The sequence below is a fragment of the Anopheles coluzzii genome, chromosome 2 (genome assembly GCF_943734685.1).
Source record: "Anopheles coluzzii chromosome 2, AcolN3, whole genome shotgun sequence".
NCBI lineage: Eukaryota > Metazoa > Arthropoda > Insecta > Diptera > Culicidae > Anopheles > Anopheles coluzzii.
In genome coordinates this window covers 100,387,776-100,413,832 of record NC_064670.1, presented here as the reverse complement: position 1 = coordinate 100,413,832, position 26,057 = coordinate 100,387,776, and the positions used below count along the sequence as shown (strand labels likewise).

Below are 26,057 nucleotides of genomic sequence, written 5' to 3'. Positions count from 1 at the left end.
TAGTAAGTGTGGGAAAATATTTCTCCCCATCGCTGGGCCACAAAGTTTCGCCCTCGGCGCAAACGAACTCGTTGATTTCTGATTGTTCCGTTCCAATGGAGAGCTACTTTCGCCTGTGAAGGAGTAGATTTTTTCTTCCCCCCCCCCCCCCCCCCTTCGCTTCAAGTTGTATAGTAGAGCCGGGCCCCAAGATGATGATCACGATCGTCTGTGATCTTGAAAGCGCGTCTCAGCGCGCACTGGAAGAAGCGCAAAGTCTGGAGTCGCGAGAAGGATGGTGAGATTGAATAGGTTTGGGGCTCTATTCTTTTCCGCCTCCAGGAGAGCGGCTTCATTCATCGAGTGGCGAGAGTGTGAATCATCGTGTGAGCCCTTTCCGAAAACCAGTTGGTCAGTTTGGGCTGACGATGGGAATCGGAAGCTTGGGAGCATCTACATCCTGAGTTGCGAAGAATGTTCTCTGAGAACGAGACAAACAGAGAGAGAGAGAGAGAGAGTTCCCTTTTAAGTTTAAGATCTTACAAAGTAGAGAACTCTCAATCATCATCATCATCGCCATCATGATCAACGCGCATGGAAACGGCGTTTCAAAACGCGGCCTTTTGATCTCGATCGCGTCGCCCGCCCGGTTGACTTCATTCCCATTTTCCCAAATAAAAAAAAAACCCTTTGATGGCGCTCAGTAGAAAGAGCGGCAACGGGATGCAAAATGCATCCAACGGTGCGTGGCAGAACGCGGCGGTCCAGCGACGCCCCTCCGAAGGTGATGAAAAATGTGCCAAACTGCCAAATGAGCTGTGAGCGCAAAAAGTGCAGTTGCAGCGAGGTGCATCGTGCGGGTTTCTACCGCGCAACCTCAATCGGGCAGCGTGTGCGCCAGAACACACACTTCCACTGGAAGCTCCGTATTTATTCCTTCAGAAGTGGCCCCCTGTAGGGGAGGAGCAGGGGCAAGTGCAAACCCCGAGAAAGGGTTGTGTAAAAACAGAAATCTGCGCACCACTGGAACGAAGGCAGGGGAGCAAGTCTTTGGCTGCATGTGGGGTGTGCTGTGGGAAGAGGCCGTTGTTTACCCGAGATTGTGCATTGTATAATAATTTTGTAAACACCGTCGTTGGAACTGGACTTTTGGAGAGTTTTACGCGTAAACAGTCCCGGGCTCTGCTAGCCAGCGGGTGGAGTGAGGGTGGACTGATTCACCCATCCCATCCGCAACTCGAACCTGATGCACGTGTTGCGGTGTGTGAACTATTTCATCTTCTTACGGTGCAATTAATCGTTTGACCGGGGAATTGCGCTTTGTTTTAGTTGTATCCCTGTTTCTTTTTTGTTTCTTCTTCTTCTTCCCCTGGCGTTGATACTTTGGGGCCAGCAAACTGGTGGCGCCGTACGCCTTGGTGGGAGGACTACGGTGGGAAGGGAATACGTTTGATGTCTCAATGGATTGCAGATGGTTCTCGGAGGAGCCGGAGACTGTGTGACGAGCCGGAGAAGGGGAGGGGGGAGGGGGAAGAGGGAATGGGTTAGTTCTTTCACGTTCTTGGTTTGCCGCAGGGCCGCAATATAAATACGGGGGAAAACGCATTAAAGCTGTTTATTTTAAAAGGAATGGTTGGAAAAGTCGTAGTACTGCAGCACATTGTAATCGTAGGGACAGTCGGGGTAGGGACAATCCAGCACTGTTACATTATATTTAATGGTGCATTTACTATACTGTAAAATGAGTCCTTCTTTTTGAAGCTTCGTTAGATTGTTCTTGATGTTCTGGGCAGTGTTCCTTTTAGTGTAGTTGGAAGGATTGTTTTTCTAGGACTTGATTGTTGATTGTTGGTTTAGCTTAATAATTGTACATAAAACCACTGACTTTAATCCAAATTATCCATAATTAATACGTATTTCAAAAATACAGGAGTTCTAATGCTTTTTTTGCACGATTTATTGAGCGTTTGCCAGATTTTTTTGAACGTAATATGGAAAATATACGTAAAATGATCAACTGTTTGTGAACCAACCTAAAATAATTATGGAAAATACCCAAAAATCCTTGGAATATCCTATACACGACAAACAAACTATAGAGTCACTGTATGAACGGTGCAAATAGAGGCAGCATTTAAAGCAATATTTTAGTTCTTGGTTCTTGAATTCTCCAAATGATTAATATAATTTCCTGTACAAAATAAACCCCAACTACTGGAAAAATGTTTCAATAATGACCTTATCGAATGTACTTGGTTAGAGATTATATTTATCCACTCAATAATGCGTCTGATGAATCGTTTGGTTCATAAAACTTCACTGACACGCTACTTCTTGCACTACTTAACTCAGGAACCGACTGTAATTCAATCAAAGTATTGTAAGCATTGCGGTCCCGTGGTACAGTCGTCAACTCGAACTCGACTCAATATCATGCCCGTCATGGGTTCGAGCCCAGAATGGACCGTCCCCTCGTGATAAGGATTGACTATTCCGCTGCGTGGTAATGAATTAAGTCTCTAAAGCCTATAAAGGCCGGCATGTCCGCGTAGGACGTTACGCCAAACAGAAGAAGAATGTAAGCATTGCACAACATTGACTTTATTGAGAATCCAGAGCACCCTTAACAGTGTTGGCAAGCTGCTCGAGTGTTAAATATTGTTTCTTGAGCATTTTAAGAGATGATTGAAATGAAGCAACGGGCATAAACGATGACTGAGAAGAATTGTTTTAGAAAATTAGACCTTTTCGTTCCAATCTAAATGATTTTGCGGCTAAATTATGCAACGCTTACGGCTATAATTAGAAAAGCAAGATCATACTTAACACAAAAAATATGAAAATTTCGTCTTCATTAAACAAAAGAATGATGATATTCTCTCAAACCTGACATCTGATACAATAATTTTGCGTTGAAAGGTACATGTACTTAATTCCGTTATTGCTGCCTGTTATTTATTGCTTTTTAATTTATGCTTCCTGTGTCCTCCTTGGCAGTGAAGGACATAAATATCCACCTAACTGCCCAACGTCCAACAACAAGTGTTAAACTGTGTTCCTTCTGGTCGTAGGAAGCAACCCGAACGACGGACCATATTCCTCAAGCAATCCACTGTAGAAAAAAGGGACCAAAAGCCATCATCAGTTCATCACAAGCACCCGAAAGAGAGAGAGAGAGAGAGAGAGAGAGAGAGAGAGACACTTTTAAGCACACTTTGTATGCAAACAAGATAGGCCCTTCCGGTGAATGCGTAGGCTCATAGTCAAAAGGCAACTTTAGAAGAAAAAAAAAAGAAAAAACGGTACGAAACACGTGTTCCGGATTAGGCCGACGATGCGGAACAGTTTTGCGGAAAAGTGGTCAGCCGTGCCGCGAGAGGGTGTCCGGAAGCGGGGTGTCGATTTTCCAGGGCCCGCGCACACCGAGGGTGTAAAGATGCTGTAAATATTTCCTCTGCCGGATGGAATTTTTGTTTCCATTTTTCTGCCACGGTTTTCCCGCTGATGCGTAACCGGCTAATCGATAGCGCGCGTGTAACCGTGCCCGTTAGCGGATAATTAGGCCCGAGGCCCGATGGCGGACGGGCGGCTGCGGGTTTCTCACTTAACGAGGTGTTGATAGGGAGACAAACAGCGGTTTGAGGAGGACGGGCACGGGCATATTCGGTTGAGGGAATTGTGGCTTTAAGTGAATTAATTACCACTTGCAACCATAAATTAAAAACACATTCTTGTGCTGTGAGTGTGCCTGTGATAAGAAGAAGTTATTTCACAACAGCATTATATACGGTCAAATAAATCCGTGTTTGTTTGTTGTTTTGGGAAGCAAAATGTTGCCGTCTCACTGCTTTCCTTCAAAGGTCACGTATTTAAATGATTATTCGGGATCCATTATTTGACCGAAGGATTAGAGCTTCCTGCTCTTCTTCTTCTTCGAGGCAGCGGCATACCTCCGAGAGCGCATCGATCAGGTGTACGTGAGAAAATGATTCAAGGTGTGAGCATTAACCGATCGTTCATCAGCGCAAGTTGCCAGCTTTGGTGAGGGTTTTAAAGGCACATTGTTCCGGTAATCGGACAACTCAGACTCAGAGCGCCGATTTACAGAGAAAAATGGTGCAAAAACTGTTTGTCATCTGGGAATATAGGTGTCCCCTGGGGAGGAGGCACGACTTATTTCCCTTCTTCAACTCCTACACATTGCCTCACTATTCGCTCTCACTTGTTACAACGAATAAATATGCCCTTTGTGGGGCAGTAATTCTCCGCTTGACAGGTTTGATTGATAGACAGAGCGTGGAGCGTGGTTGGTTGCAGCTTGGGCCCGCATTACCTCACGTACGGAAGCTTCTTTCGGCGAGGTGCGAACTGCCTCGTTTGCTTACCGTGCTGCAGTGTGGTAATTGGATTTCATTAGGAGTGAAACTAGTGCCACAAAGCCGCAGGGGAGTAAACAGGAGCTTTTTCCCCTCCCTTACGATGACTTCACGGTCGTTAGCGTCAATGACCCATTAGAAATGGTGCCATAACTGTGGTGGAAGCGATATTTCGGCAATTTAATGTAATAATTGTAAGGCCTGTGATGTGAGACAAATGTCTTCCACGAATGAATGAATATCTTTCTGGGTTGGTGATCGAATATTCAATCGATAAGTCTAATTTCTTCGTTGGTGTTCCTACTTCAAGAGCTCTCACCGTGCCCGGATCATCTCCTACACTGGCAATAATTTGTTCCATTCACAAGAAAGTACTCCTAGCCACCAATCCATCCAATGGCACTTATCACCACGTCATCGTTGCAGCAGCGTAGCAGCCCGATTGTCTGGGTTCGAGGTTTTTGTGGGTCACCTTCCGGATCGATCCTCGTGTGCATTCGTGAACTTCTTCAACAGATTATTCCACACAGTCCATGCTGTAAGTGGTCGAGCGTGTGAGGCTGGTGGTGGTGGTCATTGAACGTTTCCTGCTTATCCTCCTTCAAAACGAAACAGAACCTATGTAAAGATCACGATCGCGCAACTTAGGATGCAACACACATACAGAATGCGTCCCAAGTGCGTTTCCCAACGCAATGGAAAGGATGTCCTTTTGTGATCTTCTCGACCGCTCGACTGTTCGTTTAAGGACGGTACGCTTTTTTTTGTTGTTGTCCCATCCCAAGCCACTTTTTTGCATAATTCTTACCACTCGAAGGCTACTTCGTGCTTCTTCGCTCTCGTTTTTCGCTCCGCTGACCGCACTCGGCGGCTCGGGCTCGGGTACGATTTTGGGTCCCCGGGAGTATTGGAAGGGTGCACTTAAATTTGATATTTATTGTTAAGTGATGCCCTCTCCACGTTGAATCAAGAATTTCATTTCCCAGCCAGTCGTTTCAATCACATAGATCGAAAGAGAGAGAGAGAGAGAGTAAGACAGAGATAGAGCGAAAAAAAAGTCCAGGGTACGGGGGATAAAAAGATCGTTGAAAATTTGTCGAATCACTGTCCGTGTTGGGCTGTTGTTCAATTGCGCTCCGTCCGTTGTGGAATTTGTTTGCATTCTTAGCAGCCGGACAAGTTTGAGCAAAGACGAAGGAGGAGTAGCTGGAGGTGTTTGCAGGTTCGTGTCACTGCGCCGTAGACACGATCGAGTTGGAGATCGTCCTGCTCGGTGGTTTGAATGTGGTCAGCATTTCCTCCGGTGTGAAGTGGGTATCTCATTTCTAAGTTCCCTAAGGAGGCGATGAGGTTGAGTGGAGTCGATCACTTACACAGGTGGCAATGGTGGGCAATTGCGGGTCGTAGGGTAAGTTGATCTTGGGCAGCCGGGCGTTGACAGAGCCGTAGATGCTGATGCTGATCAAATCGTGGCGTCGTTGGCGAAGCAATGTGGAGATCTGTCGAGAATCTGTCAGGAAAAGTCGTGAAACGATTCATCTCTTTAATGACCTGGGCGACAGATAGACGATATATCTAGGACGTGTGTGACGGCGTACGAATTGAAAAGTGCTGGATGTGAAGAAATTGCACCGTTTTTTGTTTAGGAGCCAAACCTTTCTAAGTATGCCATGCACGCGCACACCTGCCACAAATGACAGTTGTGTACCGCGCACATTGACATTTCAACCGTATGTAATCACCTACGCACTGAGTTCAAGATTTTGATGAACTTTTCATCCAACAGCTTCCCTCAGCACCTCGGGGTGGATTCTCACTTGACGTCCGTGAAGTGTACGGTAAGCTCCCATCAGCAATGAGATGAGTCTCGTTATGGACCTCTTTTTACCCATTCCAGTCGCGCGATGAAGAGTTCAAGAGTTGGTTGAAGTATCTGCTTGGCCCGCGTCGCTTCGGGCGGACCGCAACGATTTCGCGGCTTTTACTGTTCCCCTCCGACCGGCACCTTGGCCACCAGATGGCTTGGAAACGAACGCTTGAGCACCGTTAGGAGATGATATTTCGACGCTGTTGACACGGGCAAGTGACACCCCAGCTGGAACTACGGGCTAGGTAAGCTCTGGCCTAGCGACACCTTACACGAAAGGGGGGATAGTCTCCGAGGTGTACGAGACAGCGGAAACAAAAAAAAACGAGTAAAGATGTGAAAGAACTTCCAAAATTTCATTGACAGGTTCTTCGCTCACCCTCCGGTGAAGTTGCGTGAAGCGCTAATCAATGAATGTGGGAATGCCGGATGCGTTGGAGTGCGTTTGTTATTTTCTCGAGAATTCCTGTCAAGAACTGGTTTAGTTTATAAATTTCGTCCCACTCGCCGGGCTCCAAAGTGTTCGAAAAACAACGAAAGAAGCATCTTACCGACTTCATAAAAATCGGTAGTACATACCAACACGGAGAGACAGCCAGAGGAGACTGTCCTGCCATTTCGGGGCATTAGTTCTCGGGCCCCACGTAGGCCGTTTGAAGTTGCTAAGATCTTAGGATTTCTCCATTCATAGTGAGCTTCCCTTGGGAGGGAATAGAAGAGGTACAGCACGGGTATGTGTATGGCGGGAATGGGGTTGAAGAGGTCGTTTATGACTTCAAATGAATTTTGCTTCAATGCGCGCGTGCCGCCGGAACGGCCGGTTTTCCCTTTCGCGGACGCAATGTTTATCATAAATCGAGACGAATGAGCTCCACACCGGAGGAAGCTACCAATGATGATGATGATGATGATGAAGGCGATACTGATGATGGGTGAGGAAAACGAGATGCTTAATGCAACTGGAAACAGTCGAGAATGTTTGTCTTGCATGTGACTCTTTTTACACCCTCACTGGACTCAGTAAAACAGTACCGCTCGGTGTGTCTATGTGTGGAAGGTAATCATCAAGCACGCTTCTTTAAGGTTAGCTGGAGATAGTAAAAAAGTGATACTGCCGTTGCGTCTCTGTACTACCGGTGCCGGTCGTGTGGTATGGTTTCCGCGTGCGTTTTTTACGATGTACACAAGCAGGCGATGTTCGCGCACCACTTCAAAGCAAAACGGTTGCGTGGAGCAGGGCAGCAGGGTATTGTAGTGGAGCATATGAGGGTGCTATATTTAAAATGATTGAACATTTCATTCATTGGGGGGGAGTGTTTGGTTCCGCCGAGACCGGAAAAGACAAAGCCAGAAACAGGTAGTTCCTGCGGGCCGCAATGAGACGAAAAGTCGAGACGGTCTAGCTCAACGCAACGTTCACAAGCAGCTGTGGAAGGAAATCGACTATTTTGACACTGTCACTATGGTAACGACCGAACGAACGGCGGCTTTGCACCGAAATCCATGCACCAGCCACTGCCGTTTGCCTTCCAAACTGATTGTTTTCCAACTGTCCATGGTTCCGGGTTCCTGGTAGCTCGCGCACTGCCCTGCGGCACTGTGAACGGGGAAGATGCGTATAATTAAAGCCTGGGGATCACTTTTTCACACCTTCCAATGCTGTCCATTCGCTCGTCCCTCGGGGCTCCTGAGGGATCCGCCCGCGTGCCGGAGAATACATTTTCCCTGTCCGCGGCGAGCAACGCCTCCGGGCGCGTTTGCTGTGGCCGACGGTTGCATGGGAGAATTCGAAGTGGCACGCATACGGGTATTGATGGATGGAATGGCCCCCGCGGCAATGCGATAAGTGTTGCGGTTGCAATTGAAAATAGCGCGTCACAAGACGGAGGGGGGGGGGGGGAAGACATGCCCCACACGCACAGACATACAGATGGCGTTTGTGCGCGGTAAGGCATGCGAGAAATTAGCTATTTATATGCGAGCATAATCAACCGCTTTGCTTGGCTCTGTTTTGATAGCACTGGAACTGAGATGTGTCTAGCGGGAAGGGACACACGCAGACGTCCGTTTAAGGAACGATGGGATTGGGAGTGATTTTCGGCAGTACATTATCCACCTGCGCTCGTTGGACACATTGACACAGGGCGACAAATCGTTCGCTACTGTCGTGTGATGGTGACCGCTAAAATCGTTCCTTCTGTGTGTCTGGAATGTGTGAGTTGAGGTTAACGTGGGTCCGACATCTACCGGTGTCAGAGGCCAGCTGGTAAACACCAAGAGGACAGAGGGTGTCTTAATCTTACGCTCGGTGACATTCGACCGTGACGTGTGCCATCCGTAAATCGTGCCGAAAGGGAAAAGCGGGAAAATCGGTACCGATCCTTACGGTGCGGAGTGGATTCAAGGTGACGGCGATCGTAAAATCGGAAGGGGAAAATTCAACACAAAGTTGTCTCTCTAATTTCCACTTCCCTCCCCACCAAGTGAACGGAACCTCGTGTACCGATTGCAATAATGCGGGAATGATTTCCAACATAAAACGGGTTCAACCATAATCGTCTTCAACTCTTCACCGCAATAACCGTACAGCACTGTAATCACGCTTGGGTGTCGCTTGGTATGCTACTTCTGTTTCTGCTCTTCTTCTTCTACTTCTTTTTCTTTATCCCATCCACCACACGATCACTCGATCTTGCGGGTGTTGCTCTCGGCACCATTCTCTTGACAGCTCATTAAATCCACCGTCACGCGCTTGCACGCCCCATTCCTTCGGTGCAGCAGCAGCAGCAGCACTGGCACGCCCCAGGGGATGGCGCCGGAGCTTCCTGCTGTGGGTGCAGAGAGTGCAGCAGGGTGTGCTGCATTTCACGGCCCAGCGGTTGCAATTGAGCGTGTACTGTGGCGAAGAGGGGGGCACGAACTGCTGCTGCTGCTGGAAAAATGGCTCACCCCAAGTCCTAGCGGGGTCCCGGATCTGTCCCATTTGTCAACCCGCCAGCGCTCGTTGGACATGCCGAACCGTTGACAGTCGTCTTAAGTCGTCGGGTTAGCACGCTCGTGAACACTGCGGGGTGAAGTAATGTCACAGTCGGAGGGAGGATGGAAAAAAGGATTATCTCGAATGGTCTTTATAGGTGTAGTAGCATGTTCCAGTGGAGAATGTGTTGGGTATAAATTAACTTTAATGCTCCTCTTAATGCCCGCAAACACCTTCGCTCTCGCTCGATGAGAAAGTGAGAAATGGGCGATCACGCTCACAACAACAACAAGAAGATCGTTTTCGGTCTTGTGTTTAGCGCTCTGAGCCACCTCAATACCGCCACTTAATTGGTTGTTATCAAAATAATTATTACTTTCCAAGTGAAAATAAAGATTGGGAATCAAAATAAATAAGCCCCGCTTCGATCGTGCGGCGATCAGTGCGGCGTTGTTTTCCAAACGTTTTCCCCTACCTTTACCTGCCACCTGGCATTGTTTGTGGCATTCGGACAAGTATTCGAACAACAAAAAATAAGCAATTAACATGCTTATTGTAGCTACAAAAAAGGCTAGATCACTTTACACTGTTCCGCGGGCCAATTATTACTTGGCGGCGACGACGACGACTACGACGATCAACGGCTATAAAACCTTCCGAGCAATAAACACTGGCGCCTCCATTCCCCTTAACAAACGCTTAATAAAGAAGGGGCTGTATTAGAAGGGGCCCAGCAACATCAAAGGCCCCCGTCTCACGCATGTGTCTTCCCCCGGTGGCGGGGGAAGTTTTGCGTATCCTTTTCCCTGCTCCCCAAAAGCAAAAGGGGAATCGAATTGAATATGCAAAAACAAAAGGCGAAAAATTACAACAAGGTAAGGCCACAAGACAGATACATGCGGTTAACACACACGCACACACACATCCGCGGAGCTGGCCACCACCCGAACCCATTCCACCCATCCCACCCCAAGGTTGTTAAACTGTTTTCAAACACAACAATAACAGCAGCATCGTGCCGCAAACGGCAGTAGGAGCAGCAGCAGCCTGGGCCATTGTTTGTCTATTTACATTTTTCTTCTCACTTCTCATTCGCGTTGTTTTTTATCACAACACAGACAACACTATTTCAGCGGCCAAATTTGACAAGCAGTGAGGTCCGCTGGGCTGCTTTCAAAGGAAAGTTTTTGGCGGTATTTCATGAAGGCACGGGCAGGGAGATTGCATGGGATGAGCTCCGGCATGGTGTTAGTGTTTCTTGTGATAGGTAGGGTGTGGAATGGGTTCGGTTTTAGGGCAGGATGGGCAGGCTTGTTAAAAAGTAATTTTTCATCCCCAATTTTGGTCGTTCTTGGAGACAGTGAGTGAGTTGGAGCATTTCAGTTGTGAAGTTTTGTGACAAGTGATGATTAATTTTTCAATCACACCACGCATTTATTTGTTTTTCGCATTCCAACAACACCTTTGGGAGCACTTGAGATCCCCGGCAGATCCTATTGCTGCTGTCAAGTAAGCATAATTACAGTTCCTTCTTGTGTGCCGGTGTTACCCAGCACGTCAAACGCACAACCAAGCACAACCCAGCGAGTCCATTCCAAAAGCGTGCGAGGTGAGGGAACAGCAACGAGCCAAACAAAAATCCTCGCACGAGTTTGCATACCACCCCACAGGTCCACAGGTCGGTTGGTCCGTGTGTGTGTGTCTGTCTGGTGAGGAGAAGAAGCTGCGTGCGCGAACCCTGCGGCGGGTGATAAATATTGGTGTTCATTATTTTATATTTTCACTTCAAATATTTACTATTGACATTGTAAGTGAGCAACCACAACAACACGGGCGGCACGACACGTACCCACACGGGCGTGTGCGCGAAGGTGGCCTCAGTCCGTGTGTGTGTGTGTTGGTCAGGGAGGCATCAGCCGCGGAACGTCACGGAACAACCGGAATCGGACGATGACGTTTGCGGCGCAAATGTTGCAAAGTTCCGCTCAAAATAAGCGCATGAGTCGCGCAGGATGAAGTCGCGCGTTGTGGATTGAAGCATTGAAGCATATTTTTGGGCAATGGTTGGACATCGAAAATACGAAGCGCTAGAAGCGCTCGTATTTGCTGAGAAAACAATGCGATTCGCGTTCGCGTTCCGTTGCACTAATCGGGACACAAGGGATTTGGGACACTCACACTGCATGGGAAACAAGTTGCATCATCATCGCGTCTTCGGAGCTCGGAATGTTTTGATCGAAAACAGCCGGACCGATTCCGTCAGCCGATTGTCGATCAATCGGAACCACTCGGCAGGCATAGCACGTGGTGTTTTGGTGTTTTCGGATCTGTAGGCGCATTGTTTTGATCTGCAACAGTGCTCACAACAGTGATCAGGCGTTTCCCTCCCCCCCCCCGGAATCTGTGATAGTGATATGTTTCGGCTGGAACTTTTGCAGCTGAAAAGATGATCCGCAAGTTGAACGTGTTGGCAGGCTTGATCGAGCAGAAAGCAACACAAAACACAGCAACCGGGAACAAAGAACCGAATATCTAGGTCTTGCGGAGATCTTAATGTGGTGCCGGTGATGGCTGATGGTTCAAACAAAGGGTGCGAAAAGTGATGTTTCACGTGGCAGATAGTAATTGAAACGGCCGCCCGAATACTGCCCGTACGGCGCTGACGGTGTACACGCACGGTGATGCTCCGTGGGAACTCCTGTGTCCATGTCCTAGGCGACCTTATTTGATGCAACCGATGACGCGAACCAGTACCACAAGCAGCACAATACCAGCCCGTTTTCCGTGTTTCGCGTAAATTATGAATATTTAATTTAGTAACGATTTGTTATTCTAACCCTGGGCCACACGAGACGAGCCCAGACGAGACGAGAGCCGTGCACTGCGGCCAACCGGGCAGTGCATTTACGTATGCATTCTTCCCGTACCGGGGAGAGACACACACACACACTCCAATAAAGGGGGTAAGAAGGGGGGTGAGAAGGGTGACTCACTCAGCCAGACGACGGCACCAGTACCAGTTGGTGCAACATCTGATCGTCATCAAATCGTTTTATGTTTCGGGTTAAAGCTGTTCCGAGTGTCGTCCAGTGTGTTAACATTGCCACGGAGCCGGGAGAGCCGGAGATACTCTTGGAGGATTACTATTGAGAGGTACGGCTGAGGAAAAGTATTGAGATCGTGGTGATCCTGTACGGTAGTGGGTGTGGAAGATCGCTAGCTCAAGGGAGCTCAGTATGCAAAACCTTGGAATAGGACTGAAGAATTTAAATATAATCCTCCAATCTTATTCAAATATCTTCACACACTCTCATGGGTGGATAGAACAGCTTGAGCCACGGTTTAGTTTGCTCGCTTTTCCTTTTCCCACAAGCAAGTGGCTGGCCCAACCCGTCGTGCTGGCGTGCGCGCGCGGTCGTCGCTCCAAATGTTTTTGTAGGATTTATCAGTTGAATAAATTATAAGAAAATCTCTTCGGGAAAAACCGGAGCGCGCAGATATTAAGACGCATCTTTAGCAACGCAAACAAAGGAAAGGTGTGAGGGAGGGGAAAACGGAGAAAAAGGAAGGAACGTCTCAGGTACGGCTTGCATGGCGTCTCGAGACTCGCTCGCCTTGCGCGATGTCATCTCGATCAACGCGACGCGCCAGGTCGGGTCATGTGCGGCTGGGCAGGGTTTCTATTTTGGATTCTGTTTGCTTAAGCTTTGCTCCAAGAACCGATACAGAGTGGTTGTGGGGAGGGATGGGATGTGAGGAACAATTTAATAAAATCCTCCCGCAGTGGGGCCCAAACGAGCGGGTTGATTCACAGCAGCATCACGATCACGAGTTTCGGAGGCAACGGCGGCGACGGCGGCCAGTCATTGGGAACGATGATTGATGAGGCTCACCCCAGATGAGGCAGGAAGGGTGGGAAGGGAGGTAGCGGAGACCAATATGTACATAATTTCACGGTACACTTGAGCGCCCGACGCTGAATTGAATGGAGCAGCTTGATTGGAAATGCATAAATTTATCGAGAATGGCTGTGAAATGCCGAGCTGTGGAAGTCATTAAGGGGGCGAGACAGCTTAGGGGGAGGTGTGGCTAGTGGAATGGCAGGGGGACATGGAACGCACGGAAAAGGATCATCATCCTTCGATCGTTTTGGTTCGCTTGCGGGTCGGTAGGTCGGTTTTCCGAGTGATTGAAATTAGGTTCGATCGCTGTGCAGGTCGGTGTGATTGATTATGAGCCAACGCGAGCAATTGTGTGTGTCAGGGGGATAGAGAGAGGAGTATGAAGAGGTTTTGCATATAATAATTGAAGTTTTGTTCAAGATTAATTATATGCTTAATTATCAAAGCCTTCTTATCGAAGACATAAAGCAACGGAAAGCTGTAAGCTGCCCTTTCTTCGCCACGCTTTAACTTTCACTTTAATTTCACTCACTCCAAGAGGGGTAGGGTAAGGGTAAGGGGGAGGGGGGGGGGGTGGAAAATGCAAACGACTTTCCCCACTCCTACTCAAGCTCATGTTAATCGCCCGCAAGGATTGGTTGGAGAAATATGTTTCTGACGATAAATTTTCCCGCCATTCCGCCCATCCGCCCATCCCAGCCGCCCAATTCACTCGACAATGTGTTTATGCAAATGAGCAGCAGCACTTTCCCACCACGAATGCCACCCCCTTTATCACCACCACCATCACCACCAATGGGTTTGATGGGAAAAGGCGAAATCCACTTATTAGAGACCGCACCGCAACAATTCGCGCGTTGGTTTCGCCGGAATTTCCCGCGTTATTAGGCCGCTTTGTTCCGGTTTGAAAATCATCACAGCCTACTGTCTGCTCCTGCTCCCCATCGCAGGCCCCCGGCAACAAGCCGCCGGACTACTAGCGACAGCCGACCGCCGGACCGGCCGGAAGCTTTCCAATTCCAATTTATAATTACTTTTCGCGAATCGGGAATTGGAACGTGAAGTACAGTAAAGTGGCGTGGCAGTGGTGAAGTTTTCCCGATACCGGGCGTTACACACGTTGCTTCGATCATCCCAGGGTGTGACATCGAGCGATAGTCAAAGCAACCACTGGGAAAGGAATATGGAGAACGGGGAGGGGGGAGGGGGGGGGAGAGGTGACAACTCAATGTGAATCGCGCTGGCAACCGCTGGCGTTTGCCGGGTTTGACGGCGCTGTACGATAAGAGACTCTACATAAATTAAACCCCCAGAATGGAATTTAATTTGCACAAAGTCCCGATGGCAGTGCGCAGGATTTTCCAATTTGAATATGAATGAACGGTGCAAAGCGGGCGTGTGCTTAGTGTGGTCCTGGTCTTCGGGAGTGTGTGAGACAGAGAGAGAGAGATAGTTTCATGACAGGGAGAACCAATTCAAATCAACTTTACTTACTAACCACAATTTGTACATGTCAAGATTTTCTATTAAAATGTTGAACTGAGCCGATTCCTTCCCGGATGGCTTTAAGAAGTATTAATTCAACAATTACATTGTTCGCTATTTCTTATCAGCTTTACGCGCAAATTTTTCACATTCAACAATATGCCTCTTTTCATTGCGCCCTTTTCTCCGTATCACACCCGTTTGCAGCATAGTTGCACCTTATTATCGTGCGTTACATGTCCTTAATCCGCTCCGGGGCCGTAGGGATCTTCCCTGAAACGGTTCAGCTTGCTTGAATTCGACCTCACAACACACACACACACACACAGACAGAGAGATACACAGACAGACAGCCTCAGATATTGGGTTTGGATTTTCCACTCATCTCCGCTCACAGCCGTGTTCAGTGCCAGTTGATCCCTTTTCCTTTGGCGTTCCCTTTTGCCCGATTGAGGCCCGGTTGACACAGCCGAGCAGATTGAAAACCCCCGAAAGAAGCGGACAGCAGGAGAGGAGCTGAAAACTGGCATATAATCCTTTGTTTGTTCAGATTTTGTTGCAACCGCATGTACCCGAGGATCAAATGAGCAGCAGCAGCAGCAGCAACAATGCAGCGGATTTCGGCGCATTGCAGCGAGTAATTGATTGCGGCAGGGGGCGCTCGCTCGGTGTGCGGCCACGGACCGGCCACGGATGTGTTTTATCAGGCTGCATTGTGCCGCGTGACGGAGTGAGGACATCAGGATTGAAACATCATGCCCGGTTTTTGTCTGTCTCTGTGTGTCTGTGTGTTGTTAGTGATCCTTGATCATCCCTTGCGGGGACGGCCGGCCTGATGGGTTTGTAATGAAGGCTTCAACAGTAATTGAATAATTCGCTACAGTTTCTTCCTTTTTCTTTTTTTGTTGTTGTTGGTTTTGGTATCTGCTGTAAATAGCAAATGACAAGCAGGGCAATTAAATTGAACGTACACAATTTGAAGGTGCAAGGGATGATGTGTAAGACGTACACGTTGCGATCTTCACCTGCATTGCACTGTACATGCCTTCCTCATTTCCGTTTTTCGTGGGGACAGAGCAGACAATCTCAGCACTCAGCACTAAAAACCATGGTAGCGATGGCAAAGCACAATCCTAATGACCCACGCACCGTACCAGCGACTCGGGGCAAAATCTCGAACATATGTTTAAGATACAACGCTCTTGACACTGTCAAAACATTCGGCGGCAAGAAACAAAAAACTATCCATTTGTCAACCGGCCTGGCTCGGAGGGGTGGGAGTGAACAGTAATCGTAGCAGTCGTCGTCGTCGGTGTGGTGTGGAAAACTTTGACTTTACATCTCTACACATGCTCTCATCAGTAGTAGCAGCAGCAGCACCATCAGCACTTTGTCGCACTTTTTGAGCGATGGCTCCCGACGGTCGACGATGACGATCATTTGTCTTTCTTGCGCGCGTTGGGGACCACGACCGCCGGCAGTGGTTTGGCTGGGTCCCCCAAGAGATATAAGAAGGAAGATGTCAAGTGTAGATTCACGTTGGGGTGGAAACTATTCACGCAACATTTACCTTATTGTTACGCTGGTATTGGTTTTGCTGTTGTTGTGTTTGCTTATTAGCTATTGGATTCGGTTTTCATGCTTGTCTTGAATATTGTTAAAATATGACATTAGGAGATCTAACATGCAATTTACAAGTCTAATGATCAATTTGAACATTGCTTACTGTTTTAACTGATTTGAACTAGAGATTGAACGTTAGGGAGAAGTGATTGGAGAGGTCTTTGTATTAACCTTTGACCTCTCCGACATTCAAACGAAGTTTTCTCAAAATACTCTGAGCGATCTGACCTGTACTAATGTATAGGACCTTGTTCGAGTTGAGAAAGACAGCTCGATTGGTCTTTGATATTAATGTGTTGAGTTTTAAACGAAAAGGAAGTATAAAATAGAGAATTTGACTGAGCAAAAAGTTAAAATCTAAATATGCATCAGTCAGGTCAAAGGTCAACTGATTTGTTTTGTCTTATGTTTTTGAGGATTTTCGGTACATTTAATTTGCTTGTAAAATTGCTTTAACTTACTTTTTAGTTAATTCTACAATATAGCAGAAAACATTTTCTCTTTATTCAATGTTTGCGAACCATTTGGTTTGAATCGTTTTGTCAATTCGACCGATCAAGTAGACGATCTATAAACGTATATATCTAGTAGACGATAATGGGGCATATTCGACATATTTCTTGGAATCCTCAAAAAACGCCATTCGAGACATCTCGACATGGTGCGAATAGAATAACCCCGATAAATCATAGAAATGAATAACTTCAATATTAACGGTACCATTTCTGGCGCTTTTCACCCTTCGAGCTGTCCATCTACTTTGCCGCTTTCAACGCACCGTCTAGCACAAATTTGTATCCTTTTCTTTTACACACTAAACACACACACTCACACACACACACACACACACACACACACACACATAAACCCTATGGCGTTACATATTGGGCCTATCTCGGGCCGACTGTTCACCACCACCAGGCTGCAGGCTATCTCGCCATTTTGATTCATCTTCCGTCACGGCAACCGGATACAGAGGCGGACGCGAGGCCAAAACCCAGGCGCATAAAGCATGACAAACCCAGGGACCAGCGAGAGGGGGCAATCGGAGGAAAAGTAAACAAATGTCGAATATTTTGATTGACACTTCGCTTCCCTTCGGCTTCGGCAGTCCTATTAGCAGAGTGCGCCTGGAGTGGCCAAAGCAAAAAGGCCACACAACAGCAGCAACAACCAAAAAAAGGAAGAGGAGAAAAGCGACTCACAGCGCGCCCCTCTCTCTATCGTCGTTGGTCCGAATATTCATACCATCCTGTTTGGCTTTATCACACGGAAAAACCCATTCCAAAGAGGGGGAGGGGGGGGGGGGTTATTGAGTTCGTTTCCCTGAAGAAAAAGGAAGCAATCGGTCCGTTCCATTTGCGCTCTGCTCGATGAGGATTTGCGAGACAAACTCGATCGATCGGGCCACGACGCCATGATGAATTTCGGTGCCTCTCTGTGTGTGTGTGTGTGTGGAAAAACATTCACCGGAAGGAAATACACACAGACACACCCAACGGAGGGTATTTAGCAAGGGAGCAGAGCTCGTGCCTTGTGCTCGTGCCTTGCGCCCTCCGTCTCGTTTCACATGCTAATTAAAAATAATATTTTTATGATTATAATATCGGGTTAAATTGGCAATGTGTTTGGTGAGTAAATAGTCCATTAACGGTTCCAATCAGCATAACACTGCACAGCAAGGAAAGCTCCTGCCACCTTGCTGCAAGCAGTAGATGCGGATCCAGTCTGATCCGGAGTCCGGTCCAAATGTTGATCCAAAAGACCCCACCCTGGGACAGAAAGCTTTCCTCGCCACCGCTTGTGGTGTTCCGCGTGGATAAGACAAAAACACAAACGTATCAAGATGGACGATAAGACGATTGGAATTTTCTTCTTTCCTTATCTCTCTTAGCCCCCCCGCCAGAACCGTTTGCGGGGTTGTTGGCGCGTGGCGTAGAAGCAAAGGAAGTTAGTTTCCAATTCCGACGTTGAATAAATACTCTTTTCTCTGTTTTTTTGTGGCTCTCTCAATCTCCCTTTCTCTGTCTGTGTGGCATTTCTTGGCTATCCTGGCTGGCACGTGCCCAGTGAGGGACGCCGGGCCGAAGGAGAGGGAGCGGGCGGGCGCGCGCGCCTCAAATCGGCCATTGAGACATAATGTTGCTCTGTATTCTCTGCAAACAAAAAGGCTGATGATTATTGAGCCACACGCAAATGCACCACCACCACCACCACCACCACCAAGAAGCAGTGCCGTGTGTTGGCTTTCGATTAAGATTGTAAATATTTTCACTTTAAACATTCGTCCCGAGACGTCAAAACCCAGGCCCCGGCCAACCCGGTGGGATTTGGTATGGGACGGCGTCTTGGCGTCGCCGGGCAAAGACGTCTTGTGCGAATTCCGAGACAAATCCTTCCGACTTTGTGTGTGTGCGTGTGTGTGTGTGTAGATTGGGTGTTTTCTTTCTTTTCTTTTTGCACTTCAGACCCACACACACGCGGGACGGTCGAACTGGTCGTTTAAGAATGCATATTCAACAGCCAAACATATGGCAGATATTGTTGGAATTAGAATAATTATTTTCGAACATAAATTTGAATTGCATAAAACAAAGCGTTAGGAAACTAAGATTAGGTTATAAACTACTCGACGTTAGAAACTGCTCGATCTGCATGAACTATGAACTGCATGAATTATTATATACAAAAAAGGACAAACGAATATACAGTTGCAAACCGACCAGCGATAAAGGTGTACACTTTCCTATTCAAATTTCCTCCAAATATCACAGCCAGCCCCTTTTCGTGAATATATTTCACATTTTTGGTCCTTCGAACCGGATCGTGATATACGGAGAAGAAATAAGTTTCATTCTGCATCAAGAGTGGAATTCGGTATTCGTCGTCAAGTGTGCAAGTCATTCCGTGACAATTCCCGCCATCGCATATCGCCCCGCATCAAGGGCAACGGTCGGTTACACGCCATCATTTTGAATTTCGCGCCATCGCTTTGTTCGTTATTTTCGTGTGATATCGCAGTATTTTCTTTGTGCAATGGATAAGAAAATTAAAGCAGTGCAACTGAAAAAGAGGATCGCCCTGGAGAACATAAAATCGCTGGAACGGTTCCAGGCGAAATATTCGAGTGATGATGCCAAGCAGATTCCGGAGGTGTTAGAAGATCTGGCGAAACATAAGGAAGAGTTTTTCACCGCAGTTTCGAAACTGGAAGAGCTTGAAGATAAAGACGAAGCGGTCGAAGCCAGCATAATGGAACGGATCGACATTGAAGAACGCTGTCGCAAGCTAAAATCATTTCTACGGGAAAGACAGCCAAAGGAAGAAGGTTCGCTCAACGATACAACGGGCTTGGCTTCCTCAACGCTTGCATTCGGTCGACCCCACGCGCCAAATTTACGTTTGCCCAAAATCGAACTTCCAACATTTGACGGAGATCACACAAAATGGCTTTCTTTCCGAGATCGCTTCATCGCAATGATCGACGCTTCAGCCGAGCTTCCATCTATCGCGAAGCTACAATACTTACTGTCATCGTTGAAGGGGGACGCGGCGGTACCCTTCGAGCATACACCTTTAACGGCGGACAACTATTCGGTTACCTGGGCGGCGCTTCTTAAACGGTACGACAATTCTCGTCTTTTGATTCGCGAATACTATCGCAAATTGCACTACCTTCCGGGAGTGCAATTGGTGTGCGTTGACAAGCTCACGCACCTGGTGGATGAATTCACCCGCTTCGTCAACGGGTTGAAAAAGCTGAACGAACCGGTTGACTCGTGGGACACACCCCTCTCAAACATGCTGCTGATGAAGTTGGATCGAGAGACATTGTTGGCTTGGGAGAAACATTCCGTGCACTTCACGACGGACAAATATAAGGATGTGATCGACTTCGTGCAAGATCGTATCCAAATCTTGAAATCGACCAACAACTTCGTGAAGGATCAAGCAGCTAGTGGTATCAAGGTGGCCGGTCTCATTCGTCAACCAGGGCAACGGAGATTCATCGCGAATGCAGCTACATCTCGCTCGGCTCCTGCTGCGTCGACTGCGCACACCCAACAGCCAAAGTGTCCATTGGAGTGTTCCGAAGACCACACACTGCGCAACTGTCCAGTGTTCATCGCCAAGGAGGTCCAACAGCGACGGGACGTCGTCGCATCGAAGCGGCTGTGCTGGAACTGTTTGAGCAGCAATCATCAGGTTAGAGCGTGCAAGTCGGATTATTCGTGTCGCACGTGTCGTGAGCGTCATCACACACTTCTACATCATTCACCACCCTATGCTCCACCCGCAACGGTAACATTGTCAGCTCAGTCGAATGAAGACAATGTGTTTCTGGCGACGGCAAACATCCAGATCAAGGATGACTACGGGAACACCCATGAAGCAAGGGCGTTGTTGGATTCGGGATCCATGTCGAATTTCATCGCTGAGGAGTTCGCACGGAAACTGCTGACGAGTCGCAAAAGGGTCAACGTCGCTGTATCGGGCATCGGCAATGCAGTACAGCAGATCAAGGGTTCCATCGTCGCTACCGTTCAGTCCAAGACACAACCCTTCGCAACGGAGATGACTTTCTTGGTTCTGGACACGCCATCCGCAAACATCCCTACATCACCAACGGACGTCTCTTCATGGAAAATGCCGGACGTGGCATTGGCGGACAGCACCTTTAACAGTCCGGGGCAAATCGACATCGTCATCGGAGGCGATACGTTCTGGGAGCTCCACACCGGTCGCAAGCGCTCTATCGGTAGAGGCAAACCGTGGCTGGTCGAAACCCACTTTGGTTGGGTTGTCACCGGCAACACTCATCATTCGTCAGTCGGTCCGCGGCTGTGCCATCTATCTGCATACGACACCCCACTGGAGGAGACCATGCAGCGGTTCTGGGAGAGTGAAACCATAGCCGAGGATCCTGTGCTATCGGTTGAGGAGAATGCTTGCGAGAAGCATTTCGCAGCAACAACTGTTCGCAACTCAAGTGGAAGGTATGTCGTTAGTTTGCCATTTAACTCCAACCCTAATATCGTTTTAGGAGAGTCGAAGGAAATAGCCGATCGCAGACTGCGTTCTATCGAACGGCGGTTGAACACCAATGCTAAAATGAAAGAAGAGTATGTGAAATTTATGAAAGAATATGAGCATTTGGGGCATATGAAGCGGCTTACCAGTCCTGCAAACGATTCGGTAGAGCATTACTACCTCCCACATCACGCTGTCGTTAAAGAGTCAAGCACAACCACGAAGGTGCGTGTCGTGTTCGATGCATCCTGTAAGACTTCGAGTGGTTACTCATTGAACGATAAACTCTTAGTGGGACCAGTCGTTCAAGAAGATCTTTTATCGATTATCCTTCGGTTTCGTTCTCGTGCCATTGCTCTCACTGCAGACGTAGAGAAGATGTATCGGCAAATTTTACATAGCCCTCATGACCGTAACTATCTACGCATCCGGTACAGAGAACATCCTGCAGATCCTATATCGACCTTTGAGCTACAGACGGTTACGTACGGCACAGCCTCTGCTCCATTTTTAGCAACCAGGACCCTAAAACAGATTGCTCTTGACCACAAGGAAGAGTATCCTTTGGCAATGAACGCGGTCATGAACGATTTTTACGTAGATGATTTGCTAACGGGTACCGATGATTTGTCCGAAGTAATCGTTATACAAAGGCAAATCTCAGACATGCTAAATTCAGCTGGCTTCACGCTGAAGAAATGGGCATCGAACCGCTCCGAAGCATTGAAGAACGTTCCTTCAGAAGATGTGGCGGTACAACTCTCGCACGAGTGGAAGAGCTCGAAACAAGTATCCACACTAGGCATCGTTTGGGAACCGGCAACTGATACACTACGGTTTCGTATTGAGATACCACCTACAACACCCAGCATGACGAAAAGGTTAATTTTGTCATATATCGCCAAGATATTTGATCCCCTCGGGCTACTGGGCCCAACGATCATCATCGCAAAGATGTTCATGCAGCAACTATGGGCTCTCAAGATTCATGGAAAGGCATATGACTGGGACAGCGAGCTACCATCGCACTTACAGCATGAATGGTCGAAATTTCACTCTACATTATCTTCACTACGCAATTTGACAGTCCCACGGTACATATCGCAATGCACGGCAACAAGTCTGCAAATTCATATCTTTGCTGACGCATCACAACTAGCATATGGTGCTTGTTGCTACATTCGGGCTGAAAGCATGGAAGGAGTCACCGTGCAGCTGCTAACAGCCAAGTCAAAGGTCGTTGCGTTATCCAATTCACATTCCATAGCTCGATTGGAATTATGTGCAGCACGACTAGCCACACTTCTTTACGAGAAAGTCCAGCAATCACTGAAAATTTCTGCTACCACCATCTGTTGGACCGATTCCATGACTGTCCTTCACTGGCTGAATTCAGCACCAAATCGATGGAAGCCCTTCGTCGCAAACAGGGTTGCAAAAATTCAGCACACAGCTGGAATACAATGCTGGAAGCATGTTCCAGGCTCGGACAATCCAGCAGACGACATTTCGCGAGGTTTAACGCCGGAAAAGTTGCTAGTGTGTGAGCGCTGGTGGCACGGGCCACATTGGTTAGCACGCAACTCGGAAGAATGGCCACAGAACACACCATCACCAAGCGAAGATGAGAGCGCAGAAGAAGAAAAACTATCGTCACGGGTGGCAAGCACAGCATTAATCTGCGAATTTCGAAACAGTTTGTTCTCACGATTTTCGATCTACCACAAACTGCAAAGAGTTGTTGCACATTGTTTGCGCTTTATACAAAACGCAAAGCGCCGCGTAGGAAACAAGGTCCATGCTAAGGATATCCCACCGCTCACTGTAGACGAACTCAAGGCGGCAGAACTCAAGTTGTGTTATCTTTCGCAACAAGACACCTTTTCCGAGGAGATACAACACCTGCAGAAGGGCAAAGAGATTCCGAAGAACTCCAAACTGAAATGGATTTCCCCTTTCATAGATACGCAAGGTATTCTGCGCATTGGTGGCCGGCTCAGTAACGCACATCTGTCGGAATCAGAAAAACACCCGGTAATATTATCATCGAAACATCCACTGTCCGCACTACTAGCTGTTTCGATACACTTGAGTAAGCTGCATGCTGCACCACAACTGCTTTTAACAACACTACGCCAAAGCTTTTGGATAATTGGCGGTCGCAATTTATGCAAGTCTGTGTACCACAGTTGCCACGCATGTTTTAAGGCCAAACCCACACTTATTAAGCAAAGTATCGCCGATTTGCCAACATCACGAGTCACACCAACAAGACCATTCTCAGTATGCGGAGTAGACTATTGCGGACCAATCTATATAAAACAAACCATACGCAACAGAAGTCCGATTAAAGCATACATCGCCATATTTGTATGTTTTTCAACAAGAGCGGTACATATCGAACTGGTTGGCGATTTAACATCAACAGCATTTATCAATGCACTTCGTCGTTTGATTGCACGTCGTGGTCAAATCAGTGAACTGCATTCCGACAATGCAACCACCTTTAAGGGAGCGGCACATGAGCTGAATCGCGTCTACAAGATGCTAAAGAGCGACGAACACGATCGAGCTGCTATATTTGATTGGTGCGCGATGAATCATATGAAGTGGAAGTTTATCCCACCAAGAGCACCACATTTTGGAGGTTTATGGGAGGCGGCGGTGAAGGCAGCTAAAAAGCATATAGTCAGAACAATAGGAACAACAAGCATCACACAGGAGAGCATGCTTACCCTACTTGCCCAGGTAGAGCAATGTTTGAATTCGCGACCAATTACACCTCTATCCGATGAGCCGTCGGACTTGGAACCATTGACACCGGGACACTTCCTCGTCGGTGGCAATCTGCAAGCGGTACCAATCATCGATTACACCGAGACACCGAGCAACTATTTGAGGGAATACCAGTTGGTACAAAAACATCTGCAAACCATTTGGGCTCGATGGTATCCGGAGTACCTGCAGCAGTTACAAGCTCGAGCCAAATATTGCAACGGGAAATCAGCGGTTCTGAAAGAAAATACACTGGTGATTATTAAGGAAGACAATGTACATCCTACCTCGTGGCCGATGGGGCGCATCGTTGCAGTACACCCTGGAAAGGACGATGTTGTTCGCGTCGTTACACTGCGCACTGCTTCAGGGAAGCAAATCGTCCGCGCAGCTAATCGTCTGGCAGTTTTGCCTAATCCGGACGTAATTAGCAACTTAGAGCAGAAGGAAACCACTGGCACTGAGTAACGCGCAGCTGCAAGCCACGCGACATTGTTTACATTTCGCACTCATGGCAGAACAAGATACACGCAACACACATTCACACATCTACACACACGAGCAGTATGATAGGAGATAAGCGTCAGGTTCAAGAGTCGAACTGTTTTTGAATTCTTTTTTGAACTCATTTTTGGATTTATATTTTGCATGAAATTTAAAGAAGTTCTTCTTTGGTGGCCGGGAATGTTGGAATTAGAATAATTATTTTCGAACATAAATTTGAATTGCATAAAACAAAGCGTTAGGAAACTAAGATTAGGTTATAAACTACTCGACGTTAGAAACTGCTCGATCTGCATGAACTATGAACTGCATGAATTATTATATACAAAAAAGGACAAACGAATATACAGTTGCAAACCGACCAGCGATAAAGGTGTACACTTTCCTATTCAAATTTCCTCCAAATATCACAGCCAGCCCCTTTTCGTGAATATATTTCACAGATATGCTGTTTTTTTGTGATGTGCTAGATATGATGTGATAGGATGGAGGTTCAATTCCAGCTCCATACTATCTTAGGACAGTCTTTGGATTCGGAAAGTGAAAATCATCCTCAAAAAGAAAAAAAAGCATAATAAATGCTTCTCCATTTATTACAATACTCTCCGCAAACTTGTTTGGGGTATTTTTGGGGTTATTTTTCCCCAGAAACACTCACGCTCAGCAGCTCGCCTGCTTCGATGGATTTTTGAAGCAGCCACGGTTCACGGGAAAATCAGCGTTTGTTTACGGTTGTGGTTGATTTGGTTCTGCTGTATATATGTGTGTGTGTGTGTGTGAGAAAGGAATACGTGATGATGTGACTTCCGGGACAGGTTCGCTCTCGGACAGGCGAAACTCGACTCGATTATAGACTGTGCTCAGGCCATGTTCCGATCGGCTGCATGCCAGTAAAGGCGCCAGGGGAAAAACGGGGGATACGCACACACACAGAGGGGTATTTATTGGGGATTTTGATCCGAAATTTCGAATTCCGTTCCACCTTTTACGGGTTTTGCGGAGCTGTGGATCTTATGGAAATTTGGATGAAAATCCCAATGAAAACGGGGAGCGGTTCGTTCCGGCTTCTGGCTACGGGGCATGATGATTGCCATCGAAAGATTTGTCCGGTTTTTTTTTTGGAAAACGATTTATTATTTTTTCCTGTCCAATATAGCACTGCTCCGGTCCCGTCATGCTTGACCGTCGGTGGTTTTGGTGAGGAGCAGTTTGGTGTGTGTGTGTGTTTAAGCCCAATATTCTTGGGAAACGTTCTTAACATGTAGTTTTGAATGCGTTTAGTGCAATTAAAAGCATGTAAGATAGCGCGTGGGAAAGCCCTTGTGCGTGAGATTCAATTTAAGACCCGTTGATCAGCCCAATTTCACACCCAATTTCATTGTTCAGGGCCTGCCATACCATGGATGGGCAAAGAAAGAGGCATTTAGCTGCCAAGAGCTGCCAAAAATTGCAGCAATCGAATGGCCACAAAAGGCCCTGGCGTCCTTCTTTCGGGATTCCGAATCCGGAGCTAGCACTGGTACTGCCCCCCGAAGGGC

The 26,057-nt window shown here is 47.5% G+C and overlaps 1 protein-coding gene across 1 annotated transcript; it reads left to right on the top strand.

Annotated features, from left to right (window-relative positions):
* Positions 1 to 18,755: 18,755 nt before the first annotated feature.
* Positions 18,756 to 24,880, top strand: LOC125906400 (uncharacterized). Its single transcript, XM_049606076.1, has one exon. The coding sequence runs from the start codon at positions 19,246 to 19,248 to the stop codon at positions 24,481 to 24,483; it is 5,238 nt and encodes a 1,745-aa protein (XP_049462033.1). The 5' UTR covers positions 18,756 to 19,245; the 3' UTR covers positions 24,484 to 24,880.
* The last annotated feature ends 1,177 nt before the right edge of the window (positions 24,881 to 26,057 follow it).